Raw genomic sequence first — 15786 nt, forward strand, 5'->3', positions numbered from 1 at the left:
GAAGATGAACGAAGGTCTTACGGGTTTGGAACAACACGAGGGTGAGTAATTAATGACAGAATTTTTATTTTTGGGTGAACTAACCCTTTAAGCCATGTGAAGAGAACATAGTTAACATGAGAAGTACTTATTTGACCTTCTAATGACCAGTTTACCAGCATCCACACAAAACTCTGATAACATTACAAACCAACTTTACCTCATATGTGTAATACTGGCCCCTGAGGTGAGCAATCTTGTCCTTCTATATGACATGTTAAGGTGAAAGCCCCTACAGACAATGAGGTGTCCTTACATGATACTGAAGGGCTTGGGTTAAAGCTTGTCCTACTGTAAGTCAAAGTATCTAAAATTGAGAAGAGTGGGATTTCTTTTTTTTACGGTGGACAGGGTGGACATTCTGATCTAAAATCAGCCAATGCACCATGTCTGAGCAAAAAGAAGCTAGCACAGAAGGGTTATCAAATAAAGATTGCATAGTTTTTAAAATTGTAATTTTAAAAATGTGAGTTTTCTACTATTTTTTTTAACCGCCCTCATCTGGTGATCAGTGATCTTTAAAAGTGTGAGGATGTCACATCCTCAGGATTGGAGTGAGCCAATGAGGAATGGCACCTTTGGATGGAAATGTTACGATATGTTGTCTCTAGCATGGTATTTTGCATATGAAACTGGATTGGGTGTTCAAGAGAAGAATCTTCAAGATTCTTATAATATTAATGTGTCACAGAGTTAGCTAAATGTAATGTAAATTAACAAATAGGTAACGTAATTTGGAGCTCAGGGATACCAAGCACGGCATATGTGCAATCTTGATTAAGTAATCATAAAACATTCAATATATAGGTAAAACACTATAAAAGAACATATGATTACATACATGATTGTACATGTCTCAAGTGAATAGTAGACAAAATGTTCTGAAATATGTATGTTATCTTAGAGAAAGGTTTGTCTATGAATTTATGTGATGGAAAGGTCCGTTCTATTGGCCTGTGTCTGTCTTTCACTGGATTTGTTCCATTGCACATCTTTCCACATACTTTTAAGCAAAGTATTTTATCAGATGGTAGCCCGGGTAACTGAGCCCTCTTGGGGTGATAGTAGCACTTTTGGGTGATAGTCCATGGAACTCACAGAGTGGGTTTTAAAGATTATTTGTTAAATATAACAAATAATTGTGTTGCTCAGTCCAATTGTTACAGCAGACATTAGATGTGATGTATCAGGCTATGTGCTGTCAAGGTAGTGAACTATCCAAAACACAAACGATTATAAACAAATCATTCTCAAAATGTAACATAGTATGCCATATTTTGTTTGATCTGCCTGTTTAAAAGTCTAGATGTGATGTATCAGGATATGTGCTGTCAAGGTAGTGAACTATCCAAAACACAAACGATTATAAACAAATCATTCTCAAAATGTAACATAGTATGCCATATTTAGTTTGATCTGCCTGTTTAAAAGTCTGCGCTGACCAACAGGCCCCCATCTTCACACAGATCTTCAACAGATCACTGGAGCTGTGTGTGAAGTTCCCTGCTGCTACAAACGCACAACTATCATTCCGGTCCCCCCCCAAAAACAAACATCACTGGACTTAACGACTAAAGACCTGTTGCTCTCATGTATGTGGTCATGAAGTCATTTGAGAGACTGGTGTTGGCCTACCTGAAGGACATCACTGGACCCTTGCTGGATCCTCTTCAGTTTGCCTACAGAGCAAACAGTTCTGTGGATGATGCAGTCAACATGGGACTGCATTATATTCTGCAACATCTTGATAGACCTGGGACTTACGCAAGGATCTTGTTTATACACTTCAGTTCGGCCTTTAATACCATCATGCATGACCTTCTCTCAGACAAACTGACCCAGCTGACCGTGCCCTCCCCTTTCTGTCAGTGGATCACCAGCTTCCTGACAGATAGGCAGCAGCTAGTGAGGCTGGGTAAACTCACATCCAGGACTCTCACGATCAGCACTGGTACCCCTCAGGGACATGTGCTCTCCCCACTGCTTTTCACCTTGTATATGAATGAATGCACTGCAAAAGATCCTTCTGTCAAGCTCCTGAAATTTGCAGATGACACTACCATCATCGGCCTCATACACAACGGAGACAAGTTTGCTTACAGACAGGAGGTTAAAGAGCTGGCTGTCTGGTGCAGTCACAACAACCTAGAGCTGAACACACTCAAAACAGTGGAGATGATCATGGACTTCAACCCACCTGCACTCCCCCCACTCACCATCATGGACAGCACTGTGGCTGCAGTAGAGTCATTCAGGTTCCTGGGCACCATCATCAAAATCACTTTGGACCCCTCACACCCAGCCCACTCTGTCTTTGAACTGTTGCTCTCTGGTCGACGCTACAGAGCACCGACCACCAGAACAGCCAGGTACAAGAACAATTTTTTCCCACAGACTATATTCAGCCTGAACAATTAAAACTTTCATAACTATACATTGTCCATCATAACTGACATATTTATACATAGCATCGCAACATTGTACATTTGTAAACTACATAAACTGTACACTAAACAATGTTCCCTCTAAGCTGCGCGCGTGTGCGGGCGCACAGAAGAAATATGCCGCACACAGGACAGACGCAAAAATAAGTTGGGAAAGCAATGTGATTGTACGGTACGGAGAACGTTCAAGAAGTTGACAAGAATGCCTGTTTACCTGTGCTTTTGCTGCTAGAGGATTGCAATGCAGACTATCAGGATGACCTCCAAAGAGAATTAAACAATGCAGTCACAACAATGAAAATAAGTCCTTCAAAACTGTGTTTCATCATTCTCTGTTGTAAAAGGTCTCTTGATCCTGAAAGGATGTGCAAAGCGCTGCCGTTATGCACAGTCGGAGTTACACGCAAACTATCGCCAGCAGAAAAGAAGCTCTTCTCAAAGAAAGCAGAGAGTCTCGAGTTTGAACCAGAGTTTATACTCACTTTTGTGCTCATGAGTGAAGAGTTTGAACAGTCGTACATCACAGGCTTTGTTGAAAACCTGCTGAAGGAAATTGACACATCTCTTCAGACACAGTTGATCAAATTTGTGGTACTACTGAACAGCCACATTGAGAATTTATACCTGTCTGTTTCCCACTGTGAGACATTCCTAGGTTTATGAATCCACTTGGACAAATTTGATAAAACAGCCAAACCGTCAACATCCACATGGATTGATGAAGTTCGACACCAAATATTTGAAAAGTCCTTAAGTGAGCACGCTAGGTATTTTTTCATACAGCTAAAATCTAGTGAGACAGACATCTCTGTCAGAATAATTCATCATTTGATAGCTAAGGAGATCCTGAAGCAGCTCTCCAGTTACCAGAGCCAAAGTGAAATAGCAATGAGTCTGCTTCAGGACAAAGTGCTGTTTGACCACAGATTTGGAAGCAATGAGTTTCAAAAGTTTGTCAGAGATCTGTTTATCAAACGCACCAAAACAAGCAAGGGAGATCCAAATGACAGTTGGTTTTCTCCTTTAATAGAGCATGTTAGGGAGGCAGAAGATGTGGAGAAAGCCATTGACCTTTTGAAGGTAGCTTACACCCGTTTTGATGAGGATGCATTTGTTGCTCAACAGCTTGCACGACTGCTTTATGAAATTTTTTTTTTGAGGAAGCCGAGATTTGGGCTAAAAGAGCTAAGTCTCATCTTCCACAGCACACATAAATACTTGACACACTGGGACAAGTATACAAAAAGTGGTTCTACAGCAAACATGATGCCATATGTGAGAAAAACATTGAAATTCAACCAGAGGACATCACTGATATCATTGATACTGCTCTTAAAGGAATCACAACTTTGAGAGAATCTGAAAAATGTCCCCAGTCACAGATGGTCTGCTGGAATAATTCTTATTTTGGAGAAGTTGATATTGGATGCCGATTGCTTGAGCTCCTGTCAAATGTAGACATTTTTTGTACCAAAGAGGGAAATAGGGAGTTGATGGAATACCTGCTCACTGACTACATACCAAAGGAAGTACAGAAACCTTGGCAAAAGTTTCATGGCCTTTTAAAAGGAATTATAAACAGCATTAGAACTGCCCTGAAATGTATTTCTGATGAGCTTGCTCGCTTTCAGAATTTCATTTCTGAGGAAGAGGAGGAGTTGGATGAAGCCTGAAACGGTCAATAATCCAAGAAGACGGCTCCTCAGGAAAAGTGCTGTGTATGCCAAGTTATTTTTTCACATCGTTCAAGAGGATGAGGCTTCTGATGCAAACACAGTTTCCCCATTAATGAGACAAATTAAAAATTTCCAACTTGGAGGTGGTAACGTTACAACAGTCCTTTACCTTCTCTCCAATAACAATAAACAAAGAGCTGCAGCAAAGCTTGAGGAAATAATCAGCCTTTTTCCAGCTGACCTGCAAAAGGATCTCAACCAGACAGAGCTCAGAAACTTTATCTTCTGTCAGATAGCACTCTCCTGTGCTTCACCTGGCTCTGGAAAACTTCTTTCTATTGAAGAACTTCAAAATCTCAGTAGGCCGTTTTGCAGTGAAAAGAGAACTGCCTTACCAGATACTGCATACCTGCTCTTTTCACTCTTATTTTGGCCAGAGGACTCTATGGGCAAAGAGCACTCCAATACAAGAAGTGATGTTGTCACGAATGCAATAAAAGCGCTTCACAGATATTCGGAGATTAAATCTGCTGCCTCGAGAAAAGGTGGAATTTTTACCCACTTCTTCCTTGGAAAAGCAAGGGGTCTCAATAAAATTGTGCACAAGACCACAATTGAAAAATTCTGCAAGGGAACCCTCAGTGAGAGACGCCTCAAGTGGCAAGGTGGTGAAGTGTGGACAAACCCAGACGTTGTAAAAGTGCTTAAACGCTTAAACTGGATACACTAAAAATGGAAATATGTTTGTTCGGGTGTCTGATCAAAGCAATATCAGAGGCACTTTTTTCTGCCTCCTTGCCAAATTCAAATGAGAATGTTCTTAAAGCGTACCCATGCCATGCACACAAGGACCGAGGACCCTCAAGATCAAAACCCTGAGCTTCTGAGGTCAGAACAAATGCGGGGAGCTTCAAACATCTTTGTGCACAAGACCACAATTGAAAAATTCTGCAAGGGAACCCTCAGTGAGAGACGCCTCAAGTGGCAAGGTGGTGAAGTGTGGACAAACCCAGACGTTGTAAAAGTGCTTAAACGAGTTACTGGATACACTAAAAATGGAAATATGTTTGTTCGGGTGTCTGATCAAAGCAATATCAGAGGCACTTTTTTCTGCCTCCTTGCCAAATTCAAATGAGAATGTGACTTTCTACCTAGGATTTTCTCTTCGTGGAGTGGTAGCTTTTGACATTAAGGTGGCAGAGTGAAACAATACTTTAAAATGCAATTGAGAATTTCCCAAAAGATGAGTTTATAAAATATATTCAAACATATCGAATGAAAATAAAGTGTCATTATAAGCGAGCTGCATGATATAAATTATGTGTATAGAATAATATGCATCTGGATTTGTTTTGAATTTGTATATTAATGTTGTTGACTACATTAGTGCCTCATAAAACTGTTTTGAGGGAATATTATTGAATGTTAAAAACCTTTATTTAGAATCAGACATTGCAGTGGTGGTTGTGTCTACAGCAAATGGATTATAATGGTATTTTATTTAACCTTGGTATGTTCAATCATATTTTTTCAAGACTTTTTACTTTACATATTTTTACTTTGTAGGTACATATAACTAATTTAATATAAGTACAAGATATATGTGACCCTGGACCACAAAACCAGTCATAAGGGTAAATTTTTCAAAATTGAGATTTATACATTATCTGAAAGCTGAATAAACAAGCTTTCCATTGATGTATGGTTTGTTAGGATAGGGCAATATTTGGCCGAGATACAACTATTTGAAAATCTGGAATCTGAGGGTGCAAAAAAATCGAAATATTGAGAAAATCGCGTTTAAAGTTGTCCAAATGAAGTTCTTAGCAATGCATATTACTAATCAAAAATTAAGTTTTGATATATTTACAGTAGGAAATTTACAAAATATCTTCATGGAACATGATCTTTACTTAATATCCTAATGATTTTTGGCATAAAAGAAAAATCAATAATTTTGACCCATACAATGTATTTTTGGCTATTGCTACAAATATACCCCAGCGACTTAAGACTGGTTTTGTGCTCCAGGGTCACATATTGTTATTTAGTGATATTTCCTTGATTAGTTTCAAAGTGCAGATGCTTGGCAAAAAATATATTTCATTATTTGGCTGGTGACTTTCAGTAAAATTGGATGTGTATATAAACTTACATTTTAGAAATAGTTGTAGAAATATGCATAATATTGTATTACAAAATATACAGATTAGGTCTATTATGGTGAAGATGTTCCAGTTTGCAATTCTGTGCTGTCTTCCTGTGATACATTGAATTTAGTAATAAATGATTGTGCCCTCCATCCAAGCCTCCTACTTAAAGCGATAGTTCACCCAAAAATGAAAATTCATTTTTCATTTACTCATCCTCATGTCGTTTGGAACGACATGAGGGTGAGTAAATGATGACAGAATTTTCATTTTTGGGTGAACTAGCGCTTTAATCTGTTAAAATAACACCTGCCCCATCAACAATGCATTGCCCTCTTGTGGTAATGATGTTACATCCTACAACGATCTGGCTACAGAAAATACTACAGGTATTTGACAGGCAGATTATGATTGTTTTTTTTATTTAATCTCACATGAGATGCTTAAAGTGGATTAATTAAAACAGAATAAAAACTACAACTTTGCCTGTGCTAATTTACAATGTGTTATTTTAATTCTTGCATGAATTCAAGAATCAAGGTTAGGTGTATTAACAGCGAGTCAATGCACAGTGTTGAACATTTCTTTAATTCTTATAAATTCTCACAAATAAAATGTTCCTGGAACAAATTATTGACAGTACAGTCATGTCAAACCATAAATCATGATAATTATACACATTATCACCATTTACAACTGGATCAATATATATACATGTTTAAGGGATATTTTTCTCACAATTCTGTTAATTTTAACCGTTACATTTACATCCAGTTTTATGATTATCAGAGGTTTTGTTTTTGGGAAGAAACATTCTGAAATAGCAAACAAGAACATAAATCAAATAAATTATTATTATAACAATTAAGACTAAAAGAATAGATTATCCAATTAAGCACTTTATCACAAAAAAAAAAAAACACGATAAAATGGGCCATGCAGGTCATAGTACAATAGGTCATAGTAGACTGTTAATAGGCTATTGGCTTGCGCAGAGCTTCATGATTATGTGACTAGCTTCCTAATTCAGTTTGCTACTTCAATAAATGTACAGGACTGTCTGTTTTAAAAATCACATCTTCAAAACAATGACTGCTACACAATAGAGACTACATCCTAGAATCAGTTGTCACATATAAACAGTATTGTTAATATATACACATTATTGAGAAAAGGTATTTAAATAAAGTTTGATCACACATGCATTTTTCATTGCTCCATTTTATAGGATCTATTTAGGTTAGAAATTTTAAGCACCCAAATCAACATACAGCAGCACATCACAAACATAATCTTTTTCAACCTTTGCTGTTGAACCTCTACACACACAAAGATACACTTAGTGTTTTCAATTCAAGTTTGTTGAAGTTGCTTAAAATGCAAACCACACTGCTATGATTATGGGTGTTAAATTGGAGTTCTGGGCAGCTGCTTCCAAGGTGCTCTCAGATAGGTGAGTTTATGAATCACTGTGGTGTCAGTAGAGTGTGCCCTGCGCATGCTCCCCGAGGAACTCCTCCAGCACTTTTATGATTCCACAGGCCTCAGGAAGGCTGCTGTGCTCGGCCCGTGCGTTCTGCAGCAGCACGTCCCCGTTTCCACAGCTCTGCAGGAACAGACAGCAGCGGAACAGAGCGTAGTGGCTCATTTCAGCCTGACGGATGAAGCGCTTCAGGTTGTTCATGTCCTGAATGGCCTGCATGGAGAAACAATGTGTATGTTGAAGACAGTCAAAATGATGAATTGGCATTTCTGAAATCAGGTTGGGTACTATACAGAAAATATTTTTTGTTCATTTAATACTACTAGTTAATACTTTTTAAATTTAAGTTAATAGTTTTTAATATAATACTTAAAAGTTAATAATTCATTTTTTACACTGTGAGCAGATGTTTACAACATACTAGATTTGGATACAAGTGTAAAATGCAAGATCTGGAAACAGACAGCAGTTACCAGTAACACTCAAAAATATTCTCTGACCCCCCCCCTCCCTAAATTTGTATGATTTTTTTTTTTTTTTCCTTCTGTGGAACACAAAATATATTTTGAAGAATGTTGGTAAATAACAATTTTGGTTCCCACTGACTTCCATTGCATGGACTAAAAAGAAAAACGAAACGAAAAAACAATACAAGTCAATGGGAACCAAAACTCTTTGGTTATCAACATTCTTGAAAATATTTTCTGCAAAAGAAAGAAATTCATACAGGTTTGGAACAATATGGGGCTGAGTAAATGATGACAGAATTTTTCATTTTCATGTAAACTATCCCTTTAACTGTTAGTTACCAATAGTAGGTTAGCATGGTAAACATAACTTTTTCAGAAATGTCATGTTAATATTAGGCAAAAAAAAAGAAGAAGAGATGTACAAGTAAACTTCTTTTATAAAACAATTTTTTATAAAATTTACATATAAATATTTACAATTATATATAAGTAAAATGAGCAAGCAACAAAAATCAGTGAATGCCATACACCTGTTAAATGTATAGTCTGGATACCAGGTTACTGTTATACTCAATCAGAAGCAAATTAACCTTAAGTTTAAAATTCTCCAGGATTTGGCGGAGAAGGAAAGGGTTAAAGCGTTCAGCAGCATTGAGGAAGGCCTGGATCCAGTCATCGCAGAATCGGTTACTGACTGCAGAGATAATAACACAACATTATCAAAATAAGGCATTTATGAAAGGAGAAAGTCTGTACATTTAGTGAGGTGATGCTGCTGCTGCTGACCTTTATTGGTGAGTGTAGGTGGGCTGGTTGAGCAGTCGATGATCAGACTGCTGTGAGAGTCCTCTGAAATGGCCTTACAGAGGGTGTCTTCCTGAACTAGACCCTGCAGGCTTGCTGCTTTGATAAATCTAACAAGACAATTAATCAAGTTGTAATGGCTATCAGTTTTTACAACTGTAAAAATGTAGCCGCTATTAAGATAAAGTTGTTTCGCTGACCTTGCTATATCTGCTTTTGTCTTCTCATCTGCCCCTGTGACCTCGAAAAGCTTGTGACTCAAAGCCTGCAGCAGAGAAGTAGTTATGTTCATTTACCATTTCATATAATACAGTATATTATTGCTTTCAATTATGATTTTATAAAATGTATTTGATCTAGACAGCAGTGGTTTCTTACTGCATGCAGAAGGCACCCGACATTCGCCTGCAACAGCTGAACCACTTTGTGAATGTGCATAACGGACTCTTCATACCAGCGGTTCAGGTAGGGCCTGACTTCTGTCTCCAAATTCTGCATCTGTAGCCAGAAGTTGCCAGCAATATTTACAGCAAATGGACATAAAAAGCTGTGTGCTAGCAGATATAACTTCAAAAAAATGGACAGATTTCAATATTATTCCCACTGTCAGTGGCAAAAACTGTCCTCACCTCTGGAGTCAAACAGCCCTGCAGACCCTGGACGTACTTGTCCAGCTCAATTCTAAATGTTTGCAGGGTTAAAGAAAATGTATTCAATATTCTATTAAGAGAGCAACATGTTTGAATACAAAGATACAATTTGATAGCACTTCCAGAGGCGGACTTAACCATTAGGCAAAGGTAGGCGACCGCCTTGGGCCCCCAAAAGCCAAGGGCCCCCTAAAATGCTTTTTATATGCGAGATGCGCGTTCAGTGCGGACGCACAAGTGGTTGCTGTGGTGTTCATTACCACGACAACCGTCTGTGCGTCCGCGTTGAACGTGCTTCTTAGCAAAAGTAGGGCGATGTAGAAAATGGGGACGGAATCCCGGAATCTATTCATAAAAACGGAATTTACTGCGTAACGCGGAATGTGACGGAATGAACGGAACAGACACGCGTTTCGTTTGCTAGTTTGTTATTTAAGCACGCGCACGGGTGTCGTCTGTAGTAGCTAAATAGTATTTTTGCTATTTAATATTCACATACACTAGTCCATATCGCGGTTTGATTGAAGTGTACTGAATTGCATTTGATTTATTCATTCAATATTTGACGAATTCCGTGACATTGCTCATTACACAGTAAACATCTGTTGTGTAGCACTTTGAATGTACAAAAATTAAAGGATTTGTTTAATTTTCATTGGAATAAAAGATAGATTCATGTTTTTGTTTCATGATTTTAATTAATTAGACATGTTTTTTGTTAAAATTGAAAAGGCCTTAAATCATCCAGAAAAATTAAAACGAAAAAAAAAAAAAACCTGAATCCAGAAAAACGTAAACGGAAAAAAAGATTTTGGAAAAAAAGAAAACTTAGGCTAATTTGGGAAAAATAAAACGGATTTCATAGGGCCCTACAAATATCATGCATCTGAAGCTATAATTTTAATACTAAGCAACATTGCATATTATATAGGGCCTATTTTAATTTTTTTTAAATGGCGCTCACTCGTTTTTGTGAAAGACCCAAGAAGTACCATGCACAGTCACTTTCCACACAGGAGCAGCAGCGAGCAACAGTGAAAGGAACCTCAAGGTTGTAAATGTGTGAAATTGTATAGGGCCCCATTCCTGTATTTTGCCTGGGGCCTCCAAATCACTAAATCCGCCCCTGAGCACTTCATTCTTTAGTGCACAATGCTGTTTTTCCTACAGTTTAATTGACAGTCATTTGTGGTTTAAGGATATAGATTTAGGCCCTTCTCTGATCCTCCGAGAAGACACACCACCCAGCCGTTGCCGTCGGCCTCAGGCTGTTCTGGAGATTTCTCCTGCTCCAGCAGACAGCAGTAACAGCCCACCGCTTGCTCGGGGATGCTTGAACACACACAAACATTCAATCAGTTAAGATAATACATGGTAATATTGTTCTGAATGGCAATAAGATATGATCTGGATATTTAGTTCTGCACTGAAGGATACTAAACAATAAGTAATGCAAATGTATTAATACTTCATCATTTAAATAGTACTCTTTAGCTTGCTAAATATGATGCAGTGTTATTTTAGTAGTATTTATACACTATTATTTATTTGTATATTTTGAATTAGTTTTTATTTTGATATTAAACTGTTTTTAACAGTTTAGTTTTTAGTAATTTTGCTATGTGCTTTTGTCATTTTTTGACAATTTGGCTCAAATTTATTTTTCTTTCAGTTTTAGTATTTCAACTTAAAATTACTTATTTCAGTTAGTTGCCAAAGCAACATTTCTAATTATCATTTTATAATTTTCATTTAAAAGTAGATTTTTTCATTGAACATTTTATATTTTATTACAGCTTTATTTCAATTAGCGACAACATTTTTCAAGAGTTTCAGTTTTAAAGCCCCTGCAGTCACTAATTTTTGAAACTACCTCGTTTAGTGTACGAGGAACCATGAATATGCAAATTAGTCCCGTCTACACTCAATCACTCCCACTAGGATACTGGAATAATCCAGCCATATACTGTATGTTTGAATGAGAAACTGATTCAGGAAAAGAAGATGAAGAGCGATTTATACAGGGTCGGCTACAAGTCAGTGTATCAGAATTTTATGTATTGCTCTCTACAACTTCGGATATCATTAGCTTTTGGCTTGACTATGTTATCAAACAGCTAATCGTGTGTTTCTAATGTTACACAAACCATGTTCCCCTTCGCCATCTCAAAAAGCGACCTTCTAAAAGTCAACATCCTTAGGTAGAAACGCTTTGCTAATGATACAGAAAGTCCCATCCCAGAAGCTGATGAGACTGATTACATGTTTGTGACAGTAAGAAATAGGCTGTTTCAAACCACATTTCTGATACTATCTTTGGTACACTGCAGTTTTAAAGAGAAAATGCTCAACAATGGTGAGAAAAAAGAGCACTGACAAGGGGAAAAATAGCGTTAGCCAATCAGTTATCTTTGCCCAACCCTGCATGTAAACAATGTTAAAAATGTGATTTTCACCACAGGGGGACTTTAACAATAACAACACTGATATGATGTACCTTAGCTCCACAGTGGCAATGTTCCCCATACCCCCTAGCAAAGCGCCCTTGCTCAGCCTGCGTGAGATGTAGCTTCGCAGTTCTGGCTCGGCCTCGGGTGGCAAGCTGGCGTCCAGCAGGGTGAGACTTTAAGAGTGGAAAATATGGGTTAAACTAGAATATCAACAAGGAAGGAAAAGTGAACAAGTGAACAAGATAAGCAGTCAATGAAGCAATGCTGTTCACAGAATCACCAGCGGCACTTAACAGAGATACAAACCAAAAGAAATACACAGTTTGACGTTAGACAGATTAGTTCAATGGTTATGAATGATGTGAGCAAACCAACATGATGAAAAGCCAGACGCAGAATCCTGGGTGTTTTTTTTTTTTTTTGACTGAAGCCATGATTTTTCCCCCCCATCACAACACTGAAAGCCACGGGGACTGAAATGACTGAAAGATGATCGATTGACCCTTTTTACCTAAAGTCTTCCTGACTTGTGGTTGAGTCTGATCTCCTCTGGCTCCAGGCCACACTCTCTCCAGAAGCCTCAGATCTGGGTAGTTTGATAATGCGTTTAATACTTCATAAGCATTGATATGTTAAGATCTCCCAAGGTTCTCACTGGCCTACATAGCCATGTATGGTGTTTTACAATAACTTTATACATATCAGTGTCCATATACTATGTAACTCTTCCAAAATATAGTCATATGATTTCATTGGCCTAACCCACTATTATGAACTATGCTTCAAATTAAACATATTCCTGGTTTTGAGCATGGTTTTGAGTCACGCAAGTGCAAGCTTAATTCAAATTAATTGTTAATTTTACCTCATAAACATAGAAAAATGCAAAAGACTAGCTAGACCTAACTATGCAAGCTTGCATCTCATATAATCCTAAATATGCGGTATAAAAGGGCAAATTATTCCTAAAACAACTTGCATTTTGTAAAGCATCCAGCATTTGGAAAGCCTCCTTAGCATAACGTAACCTAATGCAATGACATAGTTACATGTGGAAACCACTGTACCTTGTGTTCTGGTAGTAGTATATGGCATAGTAGCTGTTAATCTGCTGTATTTTCTGGCTGTATCCGGCGATCTCTTCGTTGTCGAAGTCTGCATCTCTTTCATCCACGTCTATGGACTCCTGGAAGGAAGAGGTCTGGGATGTAAACATGTCTCTGCAGAGCCAAAAGAAGACGAGCGACAGTGATATCTGCTACGGCTTACGGGCTATTCCAATAACTAATCAATTTCAGTCCCAAAGATGTTAATGCATTGAAGCCGCGTTAACTATTTTGTTTAAAAATCTATTTAAATGCTACGTGACATTTAACTAAAGTCAAAGTAGTGACAGCGATACCGGTACGCATGCGCTGGAATTGTGTTTAGTTAGTGAACGAATCGGTGTTTTGAATGAATCTTTTAAGTGAACGAATCGTTTGTGTTCACTCTCATGCACTGACTCATATGTTCATCCTTCTTCTTCTTCTTCTTCTTTGAGCTTATTGGCGGTTCGCATTCTTAAAAGAGCATTACCGCCATCTACTGTGGTAATGGATCAGAGACACTACTCCCCAGACCATTCAGGACTCATGCTTTCAAATATTTTCATTCTACCACCAGTCCTGGGTTTTAGGTACCATGAAAGTGGCTTGTGCTGCGTCTCAATGTGCCTTAACACAGATAATTAAATAAATATTGAATTAAGAGACTACAAAAACCCCTTTTTCTAAGCCTCTCTACCTAACCGCTGGTCGCGCACATCCGCCATGTTTGTAGTTTTTTTTTATGAACATTGACACAGGGTTGGCTTTTAGCGGCGTTCATAGCCATAGTAACTTATTTGATGTATGTTAAAGTCCGCGTGAACCGGAAGTTGCTGCCGACTTTATTTCAGTGTAGTGACGTATTTCCAGCTGAAACGGAATACTGAATAGAGGGCATGGTTTTATTTTTGCGCTCCTCCTCTCTGTCTCTCACTCATAGCAACCTAACGGTTGGAGGGGTGTGTTTAAGGATGTTCTGCCCAAGCCGTCAAACTGACGTCACCAGAGAAGGAATGCCATTCCAGAGCGGAAGTAAATGTTCAGATTTTGATTAAAGATTACCAAGACAAACAATTTTTTTCAGCGGATTAACATGCACGGATTCATTGTTCACATCATTACTAGCAATGTGCGCTAGTAAAGTAAATAAAGTCAATTTTGATTTCATGCAGACTTTAATAATGTAAGAAGTTTGAAACCAATTTATTTTTATTTGGCTACTTTTTATAGTTATGCCCAGCCAATTGGAGGGGAAATGGTTTGTTGGCATTTGTGTGCAAAACGTTTATAATATTTAAACTAAATAAATAATAATTAAATTATTAATTGTCTTTAATAAATTTGTAGACACAATCATTTTAATAAAGTACAACAAGGCTTTTTGGTGGACATTAGTGTTTGTAACGAATCGGTTAAAGTCGGCATGAAACGGAAGTTGCGATTGTCTTTTCTTCTCTACTGTGACGTATATCCGAGTGAAACGGCATCTGAAATGAGAGGGCGGGACTTGATTTCGTCCTTCGGGAATTGATTGGATCGTTGGAAGGTGGGGCGTTGCTAACAAAATGGAGGCAGATCTGAATGCCAGTTTGCAGTTAGTTAGTGGTGGGGGATTTCTCTCCACTGAAATGGCCTGGCCCCCCCATAGCGATTTAAGAATTTTACTAAATATTTATAAAGTTTTTTCTATGAAGTAAAAATGCATATAATGCAGTTAATAATACATGTAAAAGTGAATACGTAACCAAACTCAAACGTCAAACTACGCCTATGACTTAAAGCCATTTGTCAACGACAGACTTGTTAAACCTAACACAATCATCTGACATCAAGACATTAAATGTTTCTGTTTTGCATAGTTGCTCCTTTTGTACTGCAACAATCAATACACAATAATCTTTTGAGATTAAAAGCATTTTCTGAAATGATAAACAATAAACAATGTGCATAGATCATGTTTGGTCTATTTTTATGATAGACAGACAGACAGACAGACAGAGACTGGTATGCATGTGATGTAACTTTTTTTTTTCTCTCTCTCTGTTGAATTTTAAGGGACATTCTAACCTCTTATGGTGACAGAAAATAGGACCATAACCAAAAATTTATATAGACAGGGCAAAAAATAAATAAATAAACAAACAAAATTATATATATAAATGAAAATGATAAAATACAGGGGATCAAATCTCTATCTATCTATCTATCTATCTATCTATCTATCTTTATTCACAAATAAATACAAAAGTAACTAAAATTAATGGTGAATATTAGTGCATAATAAGAATTTTATAAACAGAAGTAAAAAGTTATTCAGGTCGGGTGTAGTGAGACTGGAAACAATGCGTTGCAATGAATAGTACAGGTAGAGTCTGACTACTGGATTCCAAATTGATTATAAAGGGAGAAAGGCAACAAGAAAACGCTTATGAATGCTATGTAAATATTCTCTTTGGTTCGATGAACATGTAGAGATGTTTGTGCTGTCATGAGACGCTCCAAACAAGTAGGTGGCAGCCATACAGATGACAC

General features: G+C 37.6%; 1 protein-coding gene and 1 pseudogene across 2 annotated transcripts; one reads left to right on the forward strand and one right to left on the reverse strand.

The window, feature by feature from the left end:
• The first annotated feature begins 2037 nt into the window (after positions 1-2037).
• On the forward strand, positions 2038-5294 carry LOC107729167 (sterile alpha motif domain-containing protein 9-like; annotated as a pseudogene).
• Positions 5295-7449: 2155 nt separating this feature from the next.
• LOC107729180 (protein Njmu-R1-like) lies at positions 7450-13628 on the reverse strand. Of its 2 annotated transcripts, XM_016539589.1 has the most exons (10): positions 13234-13628; positions 12678-12752; positions 12214-12339; positions 10920-11048; positions 9696-9753; positions 9445-9564; positions 9267-9331; positions 9049-9176; positions 8853-8956; positions 7450-8005 (listed from the first exon to the last, which is right to left on the reverse strand). In XM_016539589.1, the coding sequence occupies exons 1-10, from the start codon at positions 13380-13382 to the stop codon at positions 7787-7789; spliced, it is 1173 nt and encodes a 390-aa protein (XP_016395075.1). In that variant the 5' UTR covers positions 13383-13628; the 3' UTR covers positions 7450-7786. The 2 variants fall into 2 exon arrangements, with proteins under 2 accessions (XP_016395075.1, XP_016395076.1); XM_016539590.1 differs by lacking the exon at positions 12678-12752 and having other exon boundaries at positions 13234-13627.
• Between the last annotated feature and the right edge of the window lie 2158 nt (positions 13629-15786).

The sequence above is a fragment of the Sinocyclocheilus rhinocerous genome, unplaced genomic scaffold (assembly GCF_001515625.1).
Source record: "Sinocyclocheilus rhinocerous isolate Xijiao unplaced genomic scaffold, SAMN03320098_v1.1 scaffold1029, whole genome shotgun sequence".
Lineage (NCBI taxonomy): Eukaryota > Metazoa > Chordata > Actinopteri > Cypriniformes > Cyprinidae > Sinocyclocheilus > Sinocyclocheilus rhinocerous.

Coding starts and splice junctions, on each gene's coding strand:
- LOC107729180 (XM_016539589.1), bottom strand. CDS start 13,382: ATGTTTACATCCCAGACCTCTTCCTTCCAGGAGTCCATAGACGTGGAT. Junction 9,177..9,266: donor ACAAAAGCAGATATAGCAAG/GTCAGCGAAACA, acceptor TTGTCTTGTTAG/ATTTATCAAAGCAGCAAGCC. Junction 8,957..9,048: donor ACCTACACTCACCAATAAAG/GTCAGCAGCAGC, acceptor TTATCTCTGCAG/TCAGTAACCGATTCTGCGAT.